At 40.0% G+C, this 20,669-nt stretch overlaps 1 protein-coding gene across 2 annotated transcripts in view; it reads left to right on the top strand.

The window, feature by feature from the left end:
• The window catches only part of PTDSS2 (phosphatidylserine synthase 2), a 44,793-nt gene that overhangs the window by 17,816 nt on the left and 6,308 nt on the right, over positions 1–20,669 (top strand). For both annotated transcript variants that reach the window (XM_076343602.1, XM_076343603.1), the window contains exons 4-10: positions 6,638–6,705; positions 9,698–9,832; positions 10,877–10,927; positions 13,502–13,615; positions 15,092–15,210; positions 15,933–16,047; positions 18,230–18,375. In XM_076343602.1, coding sequence (XP_076199717.1) covers positions 6,638–6,705; positions 9,698–9,832; positions 10,877–10,927; positions 13,502–13,615; positions 15,092–15,210; positions 15,933–16,047; positions 18,230–18,375 — 748 coding nt within the window. The remainder of the gene's footprint in view (positions 1–6,637; positions 6,706–9,697; positions 9,833–10,876; positions 10,928–13,501; positions 13,616–15,091; positions 15,211–15,932; positions 16,048–18,229; positions 18,376–20,669) is intronic.

Here is a 20,669-nt window from a genome sequence, read left to right on the forward strand (position 1 = left end):
TTCCTAAAATCATTAGGCTCTCCTACAGTCAAATAAAGCTTTAAGTATTTCTTATGCCAAAAATGTAACCTTCCAGTTTAGGAATGCTATTCTATATGAGAAACAGCAGATATGTTAAAAACCTTGATAAAGCAAATGTTGTTCTAGAGCAATGCCCACAGCACACCTCTGCGAACTTAAGGTTTTATTCAGAAGTTTGCACTTCTGAGGTCTTATTAAATAGCAGTTTTTAGTCTTTCCTTCCTGTTACAGTTAATTCTGGTTCCTCCTATAAGACAAATTACTCCTTTTAAGGACAGCAGTGGTATTTGAGTGCTTTCAGTTTTAGAACATTCAGTGGTGCTGTCTGGGATGGAAGTCGTTTTTATTCCCTGGAACGAAGTAGTACAAATCGGATGGGGAAAGTCCAAAGGTCAGAGATCTCTACAGCAAACTTGTAGCGTAGACTGAGCCAACATCTACCACCTCTGTATGCTACTGTTTTGGAAACAGCAGTTACTGGGCTGAAGCTGAATTTCAGCAGAATCAAATTGTCCATGAACAGGGTGATTGAAGAAGCTCCCATGTATTCAGTCATTTCAAATACTGAGTGTATACATGTCATCTTTTGTCTTAACTTCACCTTTCCTCTAGCTTGTTTGATGGGATGATCTTCTGAAGAGTGGTTTTCAGGGGCTATAGCAGTTCGCTAGGATAACAGATACTTCCACGATCACAGCAAGACGTCTGGGTGCCTGTTTAAAGGAGAATGGCAGTCTTTCTCCGTATCTCTCCTGCGGGAAGGCTCTTGCAGGCAGCAGAGGGCATGGCATTGCAGCCCCGTGAGATTCAGCGTCAGCTCTCCAGTTACAGAGGGGTGTATTAGGAAGTTCCCGTCAGGCAGTCGAGTCTCTGACCTTAGCTTGGTGGTGCTGTTCCAGGAGAAAGATCTCACCTCAAAGGAACTGGCAGCGCAGGCCACTGGTGTGTGCTGCTTCCATTTATAGGGCAGAAGGAAGCCTTTGGGTCAGTCAGGTCACTGCGATCACATACAGCCGCATCAGATCTGTTACATGAACTCTTCGAGCTGTATCTTAAAAGAAGCTAGGTTTCGTGACCTGCTTCTGTCAGGTGATTTTTGGAGCCCTATTATTCAGTATGTGTGTACCTATTTATGACCAGCTCAGAGATGTTTTATATTTTTGTCTGGTTTTTGTGCCTAATGTTGTTGTTCTGTTTAAATAGCTCTTCTTACTCGGTGTTTATCCACCTGATTGATTTATACACAGCTCACGCATGCCAACTCACCATTGGTTTTGCTAAAGCAAACAGATTTTGCTAAAGCAACAAGTTTTGCTTTTAGTCTCCCCCCTCAATATAAGTCTGCTTTCATCCTAACATTTTGGTAGTTATTCTCTTTGTGTGTTTTGAGTTTTCTTCTTTGAAAATGGCTGTCCAGAACTGTGTAGGATATTGCAGATGTGAGAGCACTTATGTTTTTTGTGATAGTGTTAATGCTTCCCAATCTCTCTCTGGCAGTACCTTGATGGCCGTCTTTATATTGCATGTGCTTTTTTCATGGCTGTATTACAGTGACGGCTGAGTGACTGGCAAATAATACCGAATCCTTCTGTTTCAGCTGATGAGCTAACATGAAAACTTACTGGTTCCTAAGTGTGAAACTGTGTTATGACCTCTTCTATTACTCTAGTCCTTTGAGATCATCTGATTTTCTCTTTGCTGTCCCTGCCTTCCCTGCTGCTGCTGTTTGTGCTTTGTGTTATTAACCTACTTTTCACTAAGGCCATTAATGAAACTGATCTTAGCCACCAGAGTGGTGGTGGTTAGGTTTTTTTTTTTGCCTTCCTTTCAGTATTACCAGCAATGTCAGCTTTAGCCAATGGCTCATCCAGCTTTACCATTTTTCTACTGATTTCACCCTCCCCCCCATTTTCTCCAGTTTAGCTAATAATTTGCTACATGGACCTATACCAGTTGCCTTACTGTAACTCAGAAATGTAGGACTATCATGAAAATAAGTATGTATGACTGTTTTAGGCAAGGCTTCTTTACAAACTTACCCTGCTTTTTATCCCATTTTCCATTTCCTTCCTGTAAACTGTTGGCTTCAAGGCCCCCATTTGGTTCCATCCGAACCTTCTAGCAAAGGAGGAACGCTGCCGTAACCCCATGGAACAATATTTTACAGGGGACAAATCTTAAACTCTGCTTGAGGGTCCATTTATTGGTGGGTGAACACCCAAATTTGGGGAGTGTAATGCATTTCATGATAAAATTAATCATGGATAAAGTCAGCATCAGTATGCTGACTTTTTAGTATTTGCTAATAAAAGATGCTCTTCATTCTTACTGTCAACTCCTTTTATGGAGCCTTGAACATGCTAATGGCCTGGTGTTGCAAGAGTTCAATGATCCTTTATTGTCTTTGTCAAGATAACATGCCCACACTGTAATTTTAAAGAAATTTTCTGTGACAGTTATTAATGCCCTAAGAAATAGCTTTTAATATTCCCAACCTTTGCCAACAGTTATTTTGACTTAATACATCATGCGTGACAGCACAAGCTGTTTGGAGAGTAAACTGTGAAGTTCTTAACTAACCCGTAGGCTAGAGGGCTGAAGTAGCTAGAAATGAGCAGGCAAGAACTGGATCTCTTCTATCCCTGGGTAGAAGGCACAGGCAGAACAGGCCACTGATGAAACTGGATGAAGCAGCTGGTTGCCCTGTAATTGTGCAAAGAAGAAATCCTTTCATTAGAACTTTATCCAGGGAATAGTACGTGATCTGCCCCTTTCTGACAACTCCTTTAACAGTTCAGGAATCTGGATACTCACCACTGGTTTTGCGTAAATGTATTGGACTGTTGGGATAGTGACACTAATTGGCTGCTTTTTCACGGACTGGGTGGAATAAATGACTCTCTATGTAGGGGTTTGGACAAGCTGAGCTTTTAACTTATATTTTTCTATCTTAACATAGCATTTAATGTGCTCGGGAGTTACATTTAGAAATATAAAATTGCCTACGCAGAGCTAGGACTAGTCTGAAGAACTCGCCTGCCTCTGTTACTCTCTCAGTTGTCCCACCTCCTAGTCAGTGCAACTCTCAGGTCACGGGTGGTGCTTTTGAACCTGAGCTTGCTATGGAAAACCCTGTGCTCTGGAGCAGTAATTTGAGCAGGCATATGCTGGCCCAGGCTCATGTGGCTGTTCAGACCAGACAGTTCTCCCTGCTCAACGTCCTGTCCAACTTCTGATTAGCGCTTCATAGCTTCCACCCACTTAGCAGCTCTAAGCTAAGTGCCTTGCTTGGGCAAATAACTTAGAATTTTTTTTCTTTACTCATTTAGCCCTTCAGGTGGCATAGGTCAAACTCAAACCTCTGTTGATATATAGAGTTAAGTGGCTGGTTGTGCACTCAGCCAGGCAGCGGTCTCTTGTTAAGTGTTCATCTCGTGTTTGCGAGTCTATCTACAATGGCAACAGTTTAGTTTTTGAGCATAGTAATCACTAAACTCTCAGGTATGTAAATGATTAGTTGAAGCCTACTTAATCAGGAAGATAGTCCTAATTTGAAGGAGGTTCATGGTCACAAGTGCATTTAAGGAAAATAAATATTAGAGGTATGCCTAAAATAACTTTACAGCTAAAGCTGAGACCGGTCCAGGAAGAGAGAGAGCACAATGTTTGTACAGCTTTGAAAACGTCTTGTTTCTGGTGTATATGTACAGATATAAAGTAGTCTTCAAAACCCCTTGGGTACTTATCTCAGCTGGGGAGAAAGCACACTAAATTATAACTAGATCTTATTTTTTGTATTATGAAGTATTGCTGAGCATATTCAGCAGCTGCAGATCGTCTGTTGCCAGAACCCTATGTATATAGGAGAAGAAAAGCTCAGATAAGGATTTAGATTTTTCTGCTTTCTGAACTATATGTACATCAGTTTCAGTACTAGTCTGCCACATTTATGTTCATGAGTAGCGTAAAATCTGTCATACAAGGCTTTATAGGTGAGAAAAAACTCATCATTTTTAAGGCTTATAGTCTGAAGGTGATGTTTGAAGGAAACAATGCTCAGTTCTTGTGGGAGAAGTGTATTAAGGATAAGTCTTCTGCCTTGAACATAGTGTTTACTTTTCAAGGTATGCAGTCATTATAGGAAAGGATAGAAAATACCTTATCAAACACAAGCTGATTTTTTTAAACTTAGAAATACAGTGGTGACTTTTTTTTATCCTGCAGACTTGCATTCGAGAGGCTGAGGTATTTTTCAGCAGCACAGTGGTGTGGGTTTGGGGAGAGGTTCCTCTCTTCCAAATAATCCTTTGACCAATGGAGGGTTTTTTTGCTTGTTTGTTTTTCCTAAGCTGCATTCTAGAAAGCCAGGAGGGTGCACGCACACTCTTGGTCAGTCCTTCCAAGTGAAATTTGCCAGTGGATTTGAAAGTTAATCAAATCTGACGGAAGGACAGAAGTCTCGAGTGATGGTTTCTACAACTTTCGTGTAAGGACAGCTGCACAAGAGGCACTAGTTATTGCCTCACCAAGGAGAAGGTAGGCTGAACTCTGCTTTTACTTCTCTCAAGGAGACCAAGGGGCAAAACCACCTCATAATGCATGTTTAGAGGTTGGTTTGTTTGTTTTTTTTTAAAATGACTGACCCCTAAGAAGACACTTAGTCGTATTGCATAATTAAGAAATGACAACTATATTTGTAGACTTTAAGTAAAAATCTTAAAAGTTCCAAATTTCCAGTGAAAGCTGTTACAGAGCTCTGAACTTCCTGTTATCGAGGCCACACCTGCCTTTTTATTTTTCCTTCTTTTTTTCCCTGGAAGTGTAAAGTAGGCTATTTTGATGAAATTAATTTAGCAGTTTTGCTGAAAAAAGGTCACACCTTCTCACATTTCAGTCTGTTTTAATGATGGTGTCAGAAGCAGGCTGTTAGAGACTTATTTTAAAAATGTGGATTTTTTTTTTTTTTTTTTTGCTACTTGAGGCTGAATTGGGCAAAGACGACATTTGTTTTTATTTCAGGGGGCAAACAAGCCTCTGGGAAGCTCTGCAACACCATGGCTAGTTGATTTCAGGTTCTGAGCTGATAAATGAGCATGTTTGCAAGCCTGGAGTTTATGTTTAGTTCTTGCATTATTTATGTCATGGTCCTGCTTTTAAGCATTAACATACCTAAGTTGCCTTGGAGTTAATAAAGATAAATACCCAAATCAGGCCTGAAGGTTCTTGGTTTTTTCACTTCATGGCAAACCATGTTCATGCAGGTAGAATAGCTTGCTGTCTCCACTCAACCATATGAATGACTGTCTCGATTCCTCTTTGCCCCAATCCAATTCTATCACCTAGATGTAACCATGAAAGGAGAGCTCTGTTTTATAAGTGTAAACAGGAAACACCTGAAGGAAAGTCTATTAAAATCATTCCAGAGTGATTAGTATGTGACATTACTGAGGGATTTAAATATCCACTTGGAATGAGTCAAGTTTTGCTGAATTACCTTGTGTAAATTTTTGGATGTGGTTAGGAAAAAATGCTGGAGCACTCTGTACGCATACTGGCTCTGCATTAACCTGCTTCCTCTCATGTAGGAGTTGACAAAAACGCTGGATGAGATTTCAGAGCCCAGAAATCACTTTACGGAATAGAGGCCAAACCAGTCTCTGGGTGGAGTAGGATGAATTAGGGGCATGAATGCAGCCCATGGACCACAAAGCTTGTACCCAGGACAGTCATTACCTGAGGACTGAGTCTTTCAGAAGGACTGAGAGGACAGTGGTGGAGCTGGAAGTGTACAAATACTTTAATTTGCGTACCCTTTAGATTCAGGTGTTCCTTTAGTGTGACAAGAGCTGTAATCACACATCTTGGGAGTGAGAAACAACTGCAGACTCTGAAGCAACTGAGTTTTGCATGATGTTTCTCTTATTATGAAGAGTATCAGATAATCTCATAGGTCTTGCATCTAGCACCTGCTAAACCTTTGGTACTTTTTTTTTTTAATTTAATTCCTAGTAAAAGTGAAAATATCTTTGGTATTTGGACATGCTTTCCGCCCCTTGAGGGCAGAAACCTTGTCTTCAGGGAAAAAGGTGGGCTTACAGAAGTAAAAGCAGTGGTTCCTCCTGCCGGTCTTAGTCTTGTCTGTTTTAGCAGTACATAGGCAGAAGTTGGCAAAGCGCGTTAGCCATGATAGGGCTGGGAAAACCAAAGTTGGACAGGTCAGGTTACATGAGATTGTGGAGAAAGAGATTAGATTAGTTCAGGAAAGATATAGTTCTCTTCCACAGACTGCTAGAAAGCAAGTGGCGTGTATCATTCCTTCTAATTCTTAAATATTTAGTTCATTGGGTTGAAGTGTTCTTATGGATCCTGGTCCATTCTCACAGATCCAGGTCATTGCCTGAGCAATTCTGGCAAACGTACATGGCAGCCAGTCTGGTAGTTAAAGAGCCTTTCTGGTTGTACTCTTTAGGAAGGATGGTGAACGCTTTACTTGAATGCTGGACTTTCTTGGTGGGAGCATCTCTTCTTGAAATGTTTAGTTATATTACAGTAAATGAATAATTGACTGCTGTTTTGCTTGAAAGCTTGCTAACATCCCGTTTATCTGTTTCTTTAGCTTACTGGAGGTTTTGGCTGTGTGTCAGCGTTGTGTATGAGCTCTTCCTCATCTTTATACTCTTTCAGGTAAGTAACTTAGACCTCTAGTTAGTAAATGCCAGTTTAACGTGGATATAACATCCTTTGTGGTGTTCTTTAGGATTCTTGCTGACTGCAGGAGATGCTCTTCATTTTTGTGAAATCAAATCATTGTGCTATTTAATGAGACTTCCCAGGTTGATGAAAAATTATAATATTATAAAAATATTTCACCTTGTCTAACCTCCAGTTAGTCTCTGCCTAGGTTAGACACCACAGTGAAGTGTTCTTAAATGAGCTGATAAGAAATCAGAGTTCTTGTTTAGATCAAACGATCAGGAATTGGTGCTTCTGGTGTTTTAGTCTCTGCTCTGCTGAACTTGATGTGACTTGCTGGAGTTGTGTACCAGCTGTTAGTTTCTTAGATCCTACAGATTGCAGAGTGAATTCATCTTGTTTAATCTTTTGAAATACTTTTTACCTTGGCTTATAAGTGCTTTGAACTTTTTTTTTCCCAATAAACTAAAACTTCATATACGACTTTGTGTAGTGGCAGCAAACTGAAGATGATGTTTTTTCTAGAAAGACATACTATTGGTACTTCCAAATGAAGCACGTTATTTTTTTACCATATTCTCGTCCTTTAGTAAACCGAGAATTTTCCCCTGGCTTTTACAATTCTATGACTTCTCAGAAATGCAGCAGTTGAGGTAAAATATTTTGAGATAAGCAAGAACAGTAAACCTGACGCTATTAACAAAGTTATTGTGTGCCTATATGTATACTTACACCACTGCAAGTTAAGTTTGAGTGCCAAGAAAGAGCTCGAGATTTTGAAGGAGATTCACCTTTCCTCAGTTACGCAATCCAATGATTGCAGTCATCTCCTCAGGCAACAGCATGATTTGAAACCAAAAGCAAGTGTAGAGATATTAAACCATGAGAGCTAACTGTCCTGTTCAGTCAGACAGCTGGCTACTTTTCAGATTTAGATTCCAATTAGAGTCCCCAACTGTTCATTTTCAGATAGGTCCTTCTTGCTGACATCTTAGTAATGTTTGGTGCTCTGTATTTTAAAAGGGTTGTGCAAGTACCATCACATACTCATCAGGTAGCTTTAAAAAATCATTTTAGATGAGAGGAGTATGAGGAACATGTTTTTTAAAAGAAACAACGACGTTTTGCCTCTAGAGGCCAAGTGAGCTTGAAGAAGTGGGGCTGGAATTCAGAGGTGTCAGGATCTGTCTTCTGTTGGAGTAGGGCATTTGCTTTGCAAACAAGTTTTTAATATTGATCAAACCCTTTCCAGCTAATCAAAGATTTCCTTTGGCTCCAGCATTTCTTGTTCTGCTTGGCTTTCCTGGAGCCTCCCCAAAAGTCAGTGCCAAGCTCTCTTCAGAACACAAAAGTGTCCTTTTTTGTTTGTTTGTTTGCCTGGCTTGTTTCAGTGGGCAGCTGGAAAGTGTCCGCAGTAGATCAGTGAACAACAATGTGAGTTTGTCCCATTGACATAACTTGGGGGTTCAGTGTAAACCCTTATGCAGGGCCCTAATGTCTCATTAGGGTTTCTTTCAGGCTGCCTGTCCTGCTTGGAGGGAGTGGAGTTCTGACCCTTTCACAGGCATGAACAGGTCTGTCTTGCCTTTTTTGTTGTTATTCCTCACCGCTGAGGAATACTTACTCAGTTCCAATTTATTCTTATGTTCTTACTGTTTCATGTCACCCCGTTTTTTTTTCCAGGCATCCTTGTAAATGATACTCCTGACTAGCTGCAGTCAGACTGAATAATACGTTTCATTTTAGTAGATAGTACTGTTGTAGTTCTGAATTCTAATAGAAAAGCCTGGAATTGCTGTGCTTTCCTCTGGCGGTATGTTACTAGCCATTTAGTTGATAAGGACACTCACTAGCTGTTGCTCAGCTCTTTACTAAAAATACATTATTACTTTGCACAAGTTTAAGGTTAAAATTATGCTGAGTCTGTAAGTGACTAAACTTCCTTAAAAGCAAATACAAGCTCGCTCATAGTTGAAACTTGTCTTACAGTTAATGTGACTTTAGTGGTTTTATTCTATAATTTTATTATCGCTATTAACTAATTTTGGCCCTGCCCTGCTTTTACTGTCTGCTAGTCTGTCCTAGATGTTACATTGCTTCTGTTGCAAAACATTGACCACAACAGTGAGCTATTTCATTGGGAAATACTTATTCAGCAAATGTCTGTGTGAGTTACTAGTAAATTAGTTCAAGTTTTGGTCACTGTTTATAACTAATATTTTGATAATTTCTTCCTTGCTGTTAGCTTCAAGTTTCTTACCTGTGCTGCTAGTGGGACCTTATTCGAAATGACTGTTTATTCAACGAGCTGCACTAAATTTTTTCTGCCATGAAATGCAGTGCAGTTCTTGAATTCCTGCAGCTGAAGTGAACTGGGCACACATGCACGACTAATCCTGCTAACAGTGCACGTAATCGGTGTGCTCAATCTGCTGATGTTTGCATGTACTGTATTTCTTTTGAGCTGCATGTTTGAAGTGCTGCTGGATCTTTCCCGCTCTAGGAAACCAGCAGGTCACTAACGCAGGAGATGCAGCCGTTAAACGAGCCTGTCCTGAGTTACTGGCTGCTTTTTCTTTACCCTCGCCAAGTTCTAGGAGGGGAGAGGAAGGGCAAAAGGGTCAGTGGGAAGGATGAATTGTGTGCCAGTTCGAGTGCTAAGCTTTTGGGAGCGAGGGGGTGTAGAGGAGTGGCTTAAGAAATGGAGCTAAAGATCTCCATTAAAGATTTTTCATCTTTAAGAAATCTTAAGTTCATTCTGTAGTCATTTTTTCCTTAATATTTAGCATTAGAGGCCCAGAAAGTCAGGTATATATGCTGTGTGATGCTTTGAGGTCTGTATATATTTCACGAATTGCTCTGCAACACATTTAAAAAAACCACACCCATTTGAGGATATAATGTTGATCTTAATTATCTTTGTACTTTTCTATGTATTAATACTTATTAAGAGGGAAACATGGGGTTTGTGTTCCTTTTGCAGACTGTACAAGATGGCAGACAGTTTATGAAGTACATTGATCCACATTTAGGTGTTCCTTTGCCAGAAAGAGACTATGGTGGAAACTGCCTTATTTATGATCCTGGCAATGAAACTGATCCATTTCACAACATCTGGGTAAGAAACAGATAAAAGTTCCTTGCTAATGAGTCTGACTATTTTTTGGTAAAAGGTGGCTTAATTGAACTCTTCAAAGTGCAGTCATGAGTCTTTCTGAGCGTTGAATGAGAGAACAGGTCGTGACTGACTCTTTAGCTTTCGCATTTCTCTTCTCTTGACCTTTCCTGTTGATCAGATGGAAATGTGTCCCTTTGTATCCTAATTACATTGCCCAGGAGAGAAAGTAAACTGTTTAGCAAGCCTTGTTTCTCAGATTATTGATGAAAACCTTTTCCCCTAGGAGTTTGGGTTTATTTGTGTGCTTAAAGAATCTTCTACTTACAGTCACCTTGAGGCACAAAGTTCAAAAGTTGCATGTTGCCAAGCAACCCGTAAGTTGCACTTTTTTGAATAACAGAAACTGTCAGGTTATTGTTTCATGCTGGCAAACAGAAGACTTGAAATTCAAGGGCAAAGGAATTCTGATTATTTACAACTCCCTGATTGCATGGAGCTGTTAGTGCTTGTGCAGTGAGGAGCACTGAATCCTTTGGGTCTACTGTGTAAGTCTTCAGTGCATCAGGAACTGGAATAACTGAGAGCAATTACAGCTGTCCTTTCTAGTTTTGCACCAAAACTAGGAGGAGGAAAGGCACTCTTTGCCCAGGGGTTTATGATGGCAGGACTGATAAGATTTAAGAAGCTCTGCTACATACAAGATGCGGATCTGATGAAGAAATGCATGTTCTTGCTCTGGCTTGAACGTGTTCTGCTTCTGTCCCCTTCGAAGGCAAGGAACGTGACATTTAGCACTAAAAAGGTAGTCTCTGCTTTATCAGGACAATCCTAATTCCAGTTTCTGCCCCTTAAAACTGTGACCTTGCTTTGAAGAGAGCTTGTTTGTTCACTGTGCTTGAGAAAAAGAAACTCATAAAATGCATCTAGCATTTATATGTGAAACAACTGAAGTTTATTGCTGCATTTTGGGGGGGGGGGGGAGTAAGCCTTAATGGGTTATCATTTGTAGTACAAAATGACCTACACTCTCTTCTTGGTTTATAGGACAAACTGGATGGATTTGTTCCTGCTCACTTTTTTGGCTGGTACCTGAAAGTAAGAATGGGTCTTCTGTTACATTTCTCTTACAGTACTATTCTACTTTTAAAGCTTGACTGCTTCTGTTTTAGTGATGCCAGTCTTCATGATCAATTATATTAGGCAGTCATGTGTGAACTAGACTAAGGGTTTGTAATACATGAAAGGCTTCCCCCACCTGACCATGTCAGGTCACCTCATTTTTTTCCAAAGTAACATTACATTGACAAGCTCCCTCCTCCACCATAATTCATTCTGAGGTCAGATCAGTAAAAACCTTTACTCCTGTAGCAAGATAAATGCTTGAATGACCTTTGAATGTAGAGTATGGGGAAGACGGCGTTCAGAGAAGGCAGTGAAAGTCTGCTGTTACCCAAACATAGATGCATGATGATGTGCTACTGTTTTGCCCAGGCAGGCTTTTCCCGGTGGCATCCAAATCAGGATTTTAAATCATTAAATGGGTAGTGGTTTAATTCTTGTTACTTTTTAGTAAATATCAACCAACTGTGGAAGGAGTTACAGTTGTGCTTGTCTCTGGCAGAACACATTCAACATGTGGTTTGCTGATTACTTCGGTCTAAATACTAGCTTTTTTTTAACCTGAGCAGACTTACTAGCTAACTTTATTTTGCCCTACAGACCTTGTTTGTCTTTTTTACCTACAAGACCATCATATATAATAAACTGAAAAAGCTCAGGCTGTTTTAAAAATAAGCTACAACTGTTGTTTTGTTTTTCCTTTTCAAAAGTGCAGATGTGTTCCTGTCAGTGTTTTGTTTTGTTGTGTTGTTGTCTGTCCCCCCCCGTAACTAAAAGATCAGTATGCTGGGCACGGGGAGACTTTGACTTCAGATCAACTGTCTGTGGCTTGCTCTATTAGTGTACAGAATTGTAAATTTGGAGAAACTTGGATCTTTTTCATCCAAGAGAATTACATTAGAAACTTAAATATCAAAATAGCATTTCAGTTACATTCTGTATTTATTTTTACAAATAATGTCATACTGAGGAAAAAATGCCTAAATAGTGAGAGCCTGGTAACAAGACATAAGGGGAGTAGTAACACATTCCTGAGAGACTAGAATGGGATAGAATTCAATATGCCAGTCCACTCAATCAACCTATTATCTCTCTTGGTCTGGAAGAAGCCTAGTTTTTATTAAACAGACTGTTTCTGCAGAAATGCTTGAGATGTCATCTTGTCAACCTGCAGTCTAATTTGAAGAGCCCAGCGTACTCCACAAGGTGTTTGTTTCTGTGCTGCTAAGCTTGAAGGAAACTCGCTGCTATATTTCTTACTTGTCAGTTAACATACTTTTCTATAAAAAGCTGGAAGTTGAGTGTGTTGTCTTCATAAACAGAGATGAGCATGTGTTTGGGTTTGTCTTTTTTTTTTTTTTTTTGTCTGGCTTGAGTAGCAGACTCTTAAGCTATATCTCAAAGCACCAGAATGGCAATGTTGAAAATGAATGTGCCTCGTTCATCAGAAATTATTGTGAGCCTCCCCATTTGCTTTGGAGTCATTTAGATCACATGGTGTCAGACTAACATGTGATAATGCATATCTTATATTTTTCCATCTTCTGGTTGAGGTGGTCAATGCCAAGCTACATTTACTGTTGCAATCAGTACTAGCACGTTTGGGGTTGCTGCCTTCCATCTAGGCACCCTGCTGAGGATACAGCAGACCAGATGTACAGGCTCTCTGTGCTCTTATCCACTTACAAATACGAAATAAAGTGTTATCACAAATCTCTTCCCTTGTTTTGACAGTAGGCTGAGATGATATGTATGTTCTAGGACTGCAGCTCAGCTGAATCCTTATGCTGAATGTGGAAGAAGATGCTGCTCTTCATTGCTCACCCTGACAAGCTGCTAGCTGGTATAAAGTAGACTCAGGTGTCCCAGCAGAGACAGGGCTGAGATTTAGTGGAGGTAACTTTTTAAAAGTTTGCCTTAAGCAGGCTCTGAAAAGCCTTTTTTGAGCAGCATTAGAATGATGCTACCTGTGGTGGTCGAGCACCCAGTAATTCCATTCATTTAACTAACTTCTTTCTGAATCCCATCTTGCCTGCCTTTATTCTTTCATGTAATGGTATTACTGTCGTCATCTATACTCTTCAGCATTTTTCTTGTCTCTTGTGCTGCATACTTGATAAGTTTAGAGGCCTGTGAGCATTTGGCTTTACTAGACTATCACATGATAAAAATAAGATTGTCATGAGTTTCCTGATCCTTTTCTGGATACTGGAGACAAGATATTCAACTGTAGAAATAACTGGTAAACAAAGCACACCATGTGTATCCTCTGTGTTCAGAGTTCAGAAGGGTTAATCTCATATTCCTTAAGTGATCAGTTTTGAAATTAGGAAAAAAAACATGATAATTTTTCCATACACTGTTGCAAAACTGTAAATCTGAGCAGTGTCTCTACAGTAGTTAATGGAGTTCTCCTTTATTTAGATTTCTAAAGGGCATTAGTGTAAGTGGTGTTTGGTTCTACTTAGCCTGGTGTGCAAGTATTCATTTTTGTAATGGTTTTTAGTATGTTGTGGACATTTGACAGACTTTTTTCCCCCCTTTATATAGACATTGATGATTCGAGACTGGTGGATGTGTATGATCATCAGTGTAATGTTTGAGTTTCTGGAGTACAGCCTGGAACACCAGCTTCCAAACTTCAGTGAATGTTGGTGGGATCACGTATGTACTGCATAGATCATAACATATTTATCTAAATGGAAGTATATATTTTAAAGGGAGGGGTATATATTTTAAAGGGAGGGGGTAGGAAGTGGTGAGAAGTAAATTACATCATGTGTATGTGTGACTACTGCAGCTCAGGAGCATTGGTGCTTCTCCCTGTTGAGTTTGTAATATGTTTGTCACTGTTTGTAGAATGTTGTGGGTTTTCAAACTACTGCATGTGGATAAATATTTGTTTTGGTTCATTTCACACCAGAGAAAGAATCTAAAGCTTTACCTGGACACTTTCAAATACTTGGTGATGGTACAAACAATAAAATCTGAAATTAAGAGAAAGATAAAACTTTGTATAAAGTTTCAGATGGTGATTTTTCTTGCCTATTAAAAAAAAAACCCCAAACCAGACTCCGTACAATTTGTGTCCAGCTCTTACTTCTGTGCAAACTTATCTTCACTGTTTTCTGAAGACAGTAAATATTACTGTGTTTAGAATTTCCGGTGTGGTTTATAAAAAGGTTTTAAAGGTTTGGCCTTCCTGAAAAGCTGTATGGTCTTTGCACGTGATAGTCTGTAACCATTCTTGTCCTAAAATACTGCTTGTGTGTTTCTTTTCAAGCCAGAGGGACTACTGTGATCTAGTTTCTCTCTGGAAAAAACAAGCTCTATAGCTTAAAGTGACACTTTTTTTTTTTAATTTTCCTATTAAATGTAAATTGGTTACCAGAGCGATCAAAATTAATTACATTCAGGGCACACAGCTATGGTTCTTATGTTATTTTGGCTTGTTTTTATTCTTACAGTACAAGCTCTTCCCAAGCTTGTAATGATTTGCTACATGGCTGTGTTTATAAAAGTAAATGCATTATGTATAAAGACATCAAGCAAAGCTATTTTGACTTCAGAAAAACTTCTTATGAAATTAACACTCTGTGCTCTGCTTCTTTGAATGTGGAGGACAGCCAGTTTTTTTTTCAGCTCAAGAGCCCCATCTCCAGAATTAACGCTTGGCAATAAGACAGAGCATGGGGAGAAATCACTTAATTTCACATCTTGAGCCTGGACATAAGTAATTTCTTTAGGAGGCAGCCTGAAGCTTAAAGAGTATATTAAGTTATTGGGCATAGTAAAATCCAATCCGTAGGAACACGTTCAGATTTTTTTTTGGTGTGTCTAAGGTTCTCAATTAAGAGAGTGGAGTTGAGCTGATAGTAAGTGGGAAGAGGTCTGTTCCGTAACAGAATTAATACAGCAAAAGAGAATCTGCAGCCATCATCTGTGGAACACTTTTGGTTTAATTGAGAAGACTTGCACAGCTGCGATTCCTTCTCATGACAGTTCATGCACCTTTCTTTTCTGGGGATGTTCAATCCTTGTGACTGAGGGTGTGTCTGCATGTATGCGTACCTATAGTATCTTCCCTTTTACAAGCTTTAGTGTTTCTTCTCCAGCATGACTATGGTTTTCTCCTTTCAGTGGATAATGGATGTGATCTTATGTAATGGATTAGGAATTTACTGTGGGATGAAGACTCTGTCTTGGCTTTCTTTGAAAACATACAAATGGCAAGGACTTTGGAACATTCCTACGTACAAGTAAGTTGGTGTAGAAAATAACTCCACAAGCAGTAGCACAGCGCAAAGTTTGGGCCAATGTTAAAGAACTTGGTTGTTGAAGGGTTGTTCTGTTGGGGTTAATGTGAATTAAAGAATTCATATGTGTTCAGATGACTCAAGTATCTAGTAACTTATTACTGCATGCAAGCTTGTTTATGAGAGTTTTATTTAACTTGCGAATGAAATTGTTGAAAATATACCTGTCTGTCATGAGCATTGCTTGATATCTAGGAATGAGGGCATCTTGTGGAAATGAGCTTATTTAATGAAATTGTTAAAGGAGATGCAGGAATCCAAGTCAGGATCATACTCTTTCATTCACAGCAAGGATCTATTTGGTCCTTGTGCAAATAATGCATTCCCTAGTAATCAGAACTTCATGGTAACTGGGACACTGAAACTTAAAATTTAATAAATCCCTTGTAGTCTAGTACCAGTAATGAACTACCCTTTTCTGTAGTGCGTCTTTGCTGAGCAAAGCAGAACTGAGGAACCGCTTACTACAATGGGTGTAGTATATTAAACTTTAAAATGATAGTCCAAATAACAGGCTTCTCTAACTCGGAATGTTAATCTCATTAAGTAGTAATTTTTATGGAGTAAATGGAGGCACTTTGCATATGTGAATTGGTGTCTCAAATGGAAATGTTAGTAGATGTGCTGTTTCTTAAAATTGAAAGAATGTGTTCTGTTTTTTTCAGAGGTAAAATGAAGAGAATTGTCTTCCAGTTCACCCCGTATAGCTGGGTCAAATTTGAGTGGAAGCCAGCATCCAGCTTACGCAGATGGCTAGCAGTTTGTGGCATAATCTTTGTAGTAAGGAAACTTCTCTGTCTTTTCTTTTCTCTATCATTTGAGTTAATGTTTTGTAACACTCAAGCAACTGTACAAACGGTAACTTAGGCTGAAACTCTGACATGGTGATGTTTCTTTAGTTGAGGCTGGAAGAGATCACTTCCGAATCCTGCAGAAAAGGTGTCTGTTTCCAGGTCTCTGGTACAGCTTACAGATTCATTGCATAAATATTTATTCTTGCTTGCTGAACCTTGTTGATTGGCAATGTGAGCAATATATACTATGATCTACACATAATTCAGCAAGTAACTGCTGCTATCAAAAACATTGGCTTTGGATGAAAGTGGCTTGTTTCTGTCTTAAGCAGATACATATCGCATTACAGTGGGAGAGGACCGTAACCAAAGCCTCAGGCTTCTATATGTTAGCTCTGAGCAGCATGGCTCCTGAAGTGCATATACAGACTTAATTCAATTATCCTAGATTTTTTGTTTTATGTTTTACTGAACACGTAACACGTGATGGTGTTAACAGTATCCAGTTCAGGTAAAGTAGTTCCCCCATTTAGACAAAAGAGAAAGTTGGCTTCTCCAGCAGTCACAACAAATTGACAGTCTGCCTCCTTCATCTAGCCATCTGAGTGGCTGAATTTGTATTATGGGAATGCATCATCTTGAATTCGTAACTTCCATTTCAGTCACAGGTATTGCACACGTGACACTGATAGGGAAGATAAACTTGGCAGTTTAAGTGCTTTTTCTCCACTCCTGCCTCTTGTCAGCTGGGGCACTTTGGCCTTTGTGCTATCCATGGGATGTCACTTAGCTCTGTTTTGAGCAACTGAAACTTATTTCAATTCAGCAACTGTGAAGTTTAACTAAAAACAAACCTTGTGACACTTCTAGTGATTCCAGAGACAATGGGCATTAACCAGTTTCTGTATTACTGCTATGGTACAGGATATAACTCTGTGTATTTTTTTAACAGTTGCTAGAACAGCGTACCTTTAAGCATCTTGAAATATGTGGAATATGAAACCTGGTGGTGGTTTATTTTGGGGTCTGTCCAGTGAAGTTCCCTATTACTGTTTGCTGAGTGGGACATATTAGTCAACTTGGCAAGCCACCACCACCTCTCTCTCTTATAATAACATTGCATTTTATGCTGATGGCAAATTGCAGACCTGAGTGTGCTTCAGGAACAATGTGCTGTCTGTAAGTACACAAGCAGCATACAGCAGTGCCAGCAATGAGTGCCAGGCAGTTTGCAAACTTAGTCAGTTGAATACAAGTTCACATCACCTGATTTCTGCTACATAAAACGTTTGCCAAGTTCACATAGCGCAACAGACTTGCTGAGGTTCCCATAGCTTATGGGAGAAGTAAAGTAAATGTGCCTGCATAAATATAATACATGTTTCTCCGAATGGTTACTGTGTGCATAATCCCAACTTTTTGCACCCTGAAGAAGTTGGGTTTTTAGGTGCTGGAGCAGATATTGCAACTGAGAGATTCCATTGAATTTATACTTGTCTTTGGTATAATAATGTTTCTTTTAGCAAAGCCTAGCTTCAGCTGGCAGTTTATAAGCAGCTTCAGGTGTTGGCTCACTCTTTTGGATTAAACAATGCTTAATGCCATTTGTTACATTTCTTTTGAAGTGAGAAACTTGAGTCTACTTGCTCACTTAATCACATTGCCAGGGCAGCTCACTTGAGAACATTTTGCTGTAAATTCCAAACCAATTCTTCTAAGTTGGCTTTGGCAGTGACATTTGCATAACCATATAAAAAATGGAACCAAACAAAAAAACCCCAGGATGTACTGCTTATGCCTCTTGTTATTTTGGGGTTCCCTCAGTCAGATTTTAAATGATAGTGAAAGGACAAGTTGTTGCTTTTAGGATTTGTTATCACTAGTTCTGCAGGTACTTCAAACTCCCGATAAACTTGTTCAAAATTAGAGGCAGTGCTTGTCCAGGTTTCTGCTGTGTTTTTTTAATACCTCTTCCAACACACAGAAAATTTTTAAAAACCTGACTGTTCTTGGTCATTATTGCAACGGATGATGGTGCGCTTAGTAGTACTGAGTAGGGCTTCGTGGCGTTAGAGAAATGGTGGGGGGAGTCATGCAGGGAGAGAGGAAGATTCCAGGCTTCATACAGTGAAGTCTTCTGAATGTAATTAAAATGTCCTTTTTCTCAGTTTTTATTGGCAGAGCTGAACACATTTTACTTGAAGTTTGTCCTATGGATGCCACCAGAACACTACTTGGTCCTGTTACGACTTGTCTTTTTTGTCAATGTGGGAGGTGTGGCTATGAGGGAGATCTACGACTTCATGGATGACCCGTAAGCCAGTCCTCTTGTGTATATACCATGTCAAGCTTCACTTGCTTTATTTTGAATTTTCTCCAGCTTGTTGGCATCCATCTCAGGGCGGTAGTTCAGCTTGTCAGGGACAAAAAGACCTAATCCCAAAGCATCTGCTTTGTATTCTTTTGTTTTGGAGGTAAAATTCTGACTACATCTGGTTAGAGAACAGCTGTTGTTAAGGGCATTCTATATGCACTGTTTTTAACCTCACTTTTTAATAAATGATCACTCTTTTGGGAATGTAATGCGTAAATTAGCTGGAGTGCCACTGGCTTGTGGGCAGAGGAGTACTGAACTCCACTTTCAGATTGATAGCCAGGAACTACAGTCCTTAGATGTACCTTCTAAGGACAACAGGGCCCAAACAAAAAAAAAGTGTTTCTTAAAGGCTCTTCTTTTCTTGAGCTATCTTCCAACTGGTCCCTGGTCCTCTGGAGCTCTCGTGGCACCCTCTTGCAGATCAGAGGACCCTTTATGGCAAAGTGTATTGAAGACGAAGTGCACCCATACGCAACAGTGCATGTACTTTCAGACTGTTCCTACTTAAGCATCGTATTTGTCCTTGCTGCTTTTGTTTCTGCAGACCATGTAAGACCTGAGAAAGCTTTGTTCTCAAAATCACGTTTTCTTTTAAGTTTTAGCAGTAATGTCACAAATTGCCTGAGCCCACATCTTAAGCCTAAGACAACGTCTGGCTTCAAGGGATGTTCATTGTCTGTCGCTGACCAACGCAAAAAGTGTCTGTGTTCAGAATTTAGGGTTCCAACATTCTATGAAGATCAGTTTCCCTTGCAAGGCTTTGACTCCTAGAACTGGGAAGAAGGGTCAACCCACATTGCTTAGTCGGATTGCAGGACATTCAGCAGTGGCAGGCTGCCCCTGCCTTTGGTGTCGGACCTACTGGTTTGGGACGTGCCTCCAACTCAAAGGTAAGAAGAGATCTCTGCCTCTCACTGGTGAGCTCCTCTCCTTAGCACCATTCACAATCTTCTGGTCCTTGTGTTTGGGTTGGAAAAACTCCTTTGCCCTCTGTTCAACCACATGGCATAACATTGAAATTTAGGAGAATCATCAGTCACCGGTGCCTCATTGCTGATTCAGTTTGTTGCCATTCTTTCAATGAGCTGGAGAAGTTCATCCAGCAAGCAGAGCCTCTCATCCTGAACCACATGTCTTCATCATTGCCACCACCACCTACTGTTCTCTTTCTCTTGGTGGGTAAGGTGACTAGACCCCTCACTTCTGAGGTTCATGGCTCTGCTTGATGCACCACAGAGCTGACCTCATCAGACTGTTCATGCAAAAATGGCAGAACGTAGCATCTGGTTGTACCTAGTATCTTCTCTGCGAAGGCTTTTGCAACTGGACTTTGATTCCTTCGTGCATTTCAGGTCATCCAAGCAGAGATAATCTACCCCCGTTTTACCAACTTAATTGGGTTTATTTTCACTTGCACATCATTTTGAACCAAGGAACTGTTTTGGATTCTTCCTGTTGTGTAGCAGGCTGTACCAGAGGCTCCCAGCTAACAGCACATGAGAAACCTTCCTGACCTTTTCCTTTTGGAAACTCACTCAAGTCCTTAGTGGACAAAGGTTGGAATATTCTGTTGACCTCCCTTGTCAGAAACATGGCTCACTGCCTTGTCTGGTAGTGACAGGATTGTCTGAGATAAACTGATTAGATCTCTTCAGCTAACCTTGCAATGTTTAGTCTAGAACGTAGTGAAGTTCAAATATGAAGACTTTTTCTCATTCAGGATTCTTAGTATCTGCAGACAGTTCTAGGGCTTTGCTTTCAGGAACTTGGTCTGAGCATGGTGACAATAAAGTATCTGGAATTGAAATAGTCCAAGAAGAGGGGTGGTTCTTTAAGCTGTTCTCCAGCTCTTACATACCATGCTCCTATTGTGACTGACATGCTGCCTCTGAGTTCTTGAGGACCGGCTATGTGAAATGTTCCTGACCAGAAATACCTTGATGCAAGAGTCTGTAGCATTTGACCTTGTCATATCTTCCTGGTTTCTAGTCTTCAGGTCTCTTCCAAGGAGTCTGCATTGAGGCCATGAATTTTAATCTCATTCATCAAATAAAAAAAGGACTTTTCTTTAAAATCTTTCATGACTAGAAGGGCAGGAAGCAAACTCTTCCTTGGCAGCTTTAGGTTCTGCACAGCTCTTCTGTTGGAGTTACCTTTAATTCTTTTTTGTCAGTGTGCTGTCATAAGCTAGTGAAAGAAAATGATGGCAAATGAGGAAGCAGATCAGCAAA

The sequence above is a fragment of the Aptenodytes patagonicus genome, chromosome 7 (genome assembly GCF_965638725.1).
Source record: "Aptenodytes patagonicus chromosome 7, bAptPat1.pri.cur, whole genome shotgun sequence".
Classification (NCBI taxonomy): domain Eukaryota; kingdom Metazoa; phylum Chordata; class Aves; order Sphenisciformes; family Spheniscidae; genus Aptenodytes; species Aptenodytes patagonicus.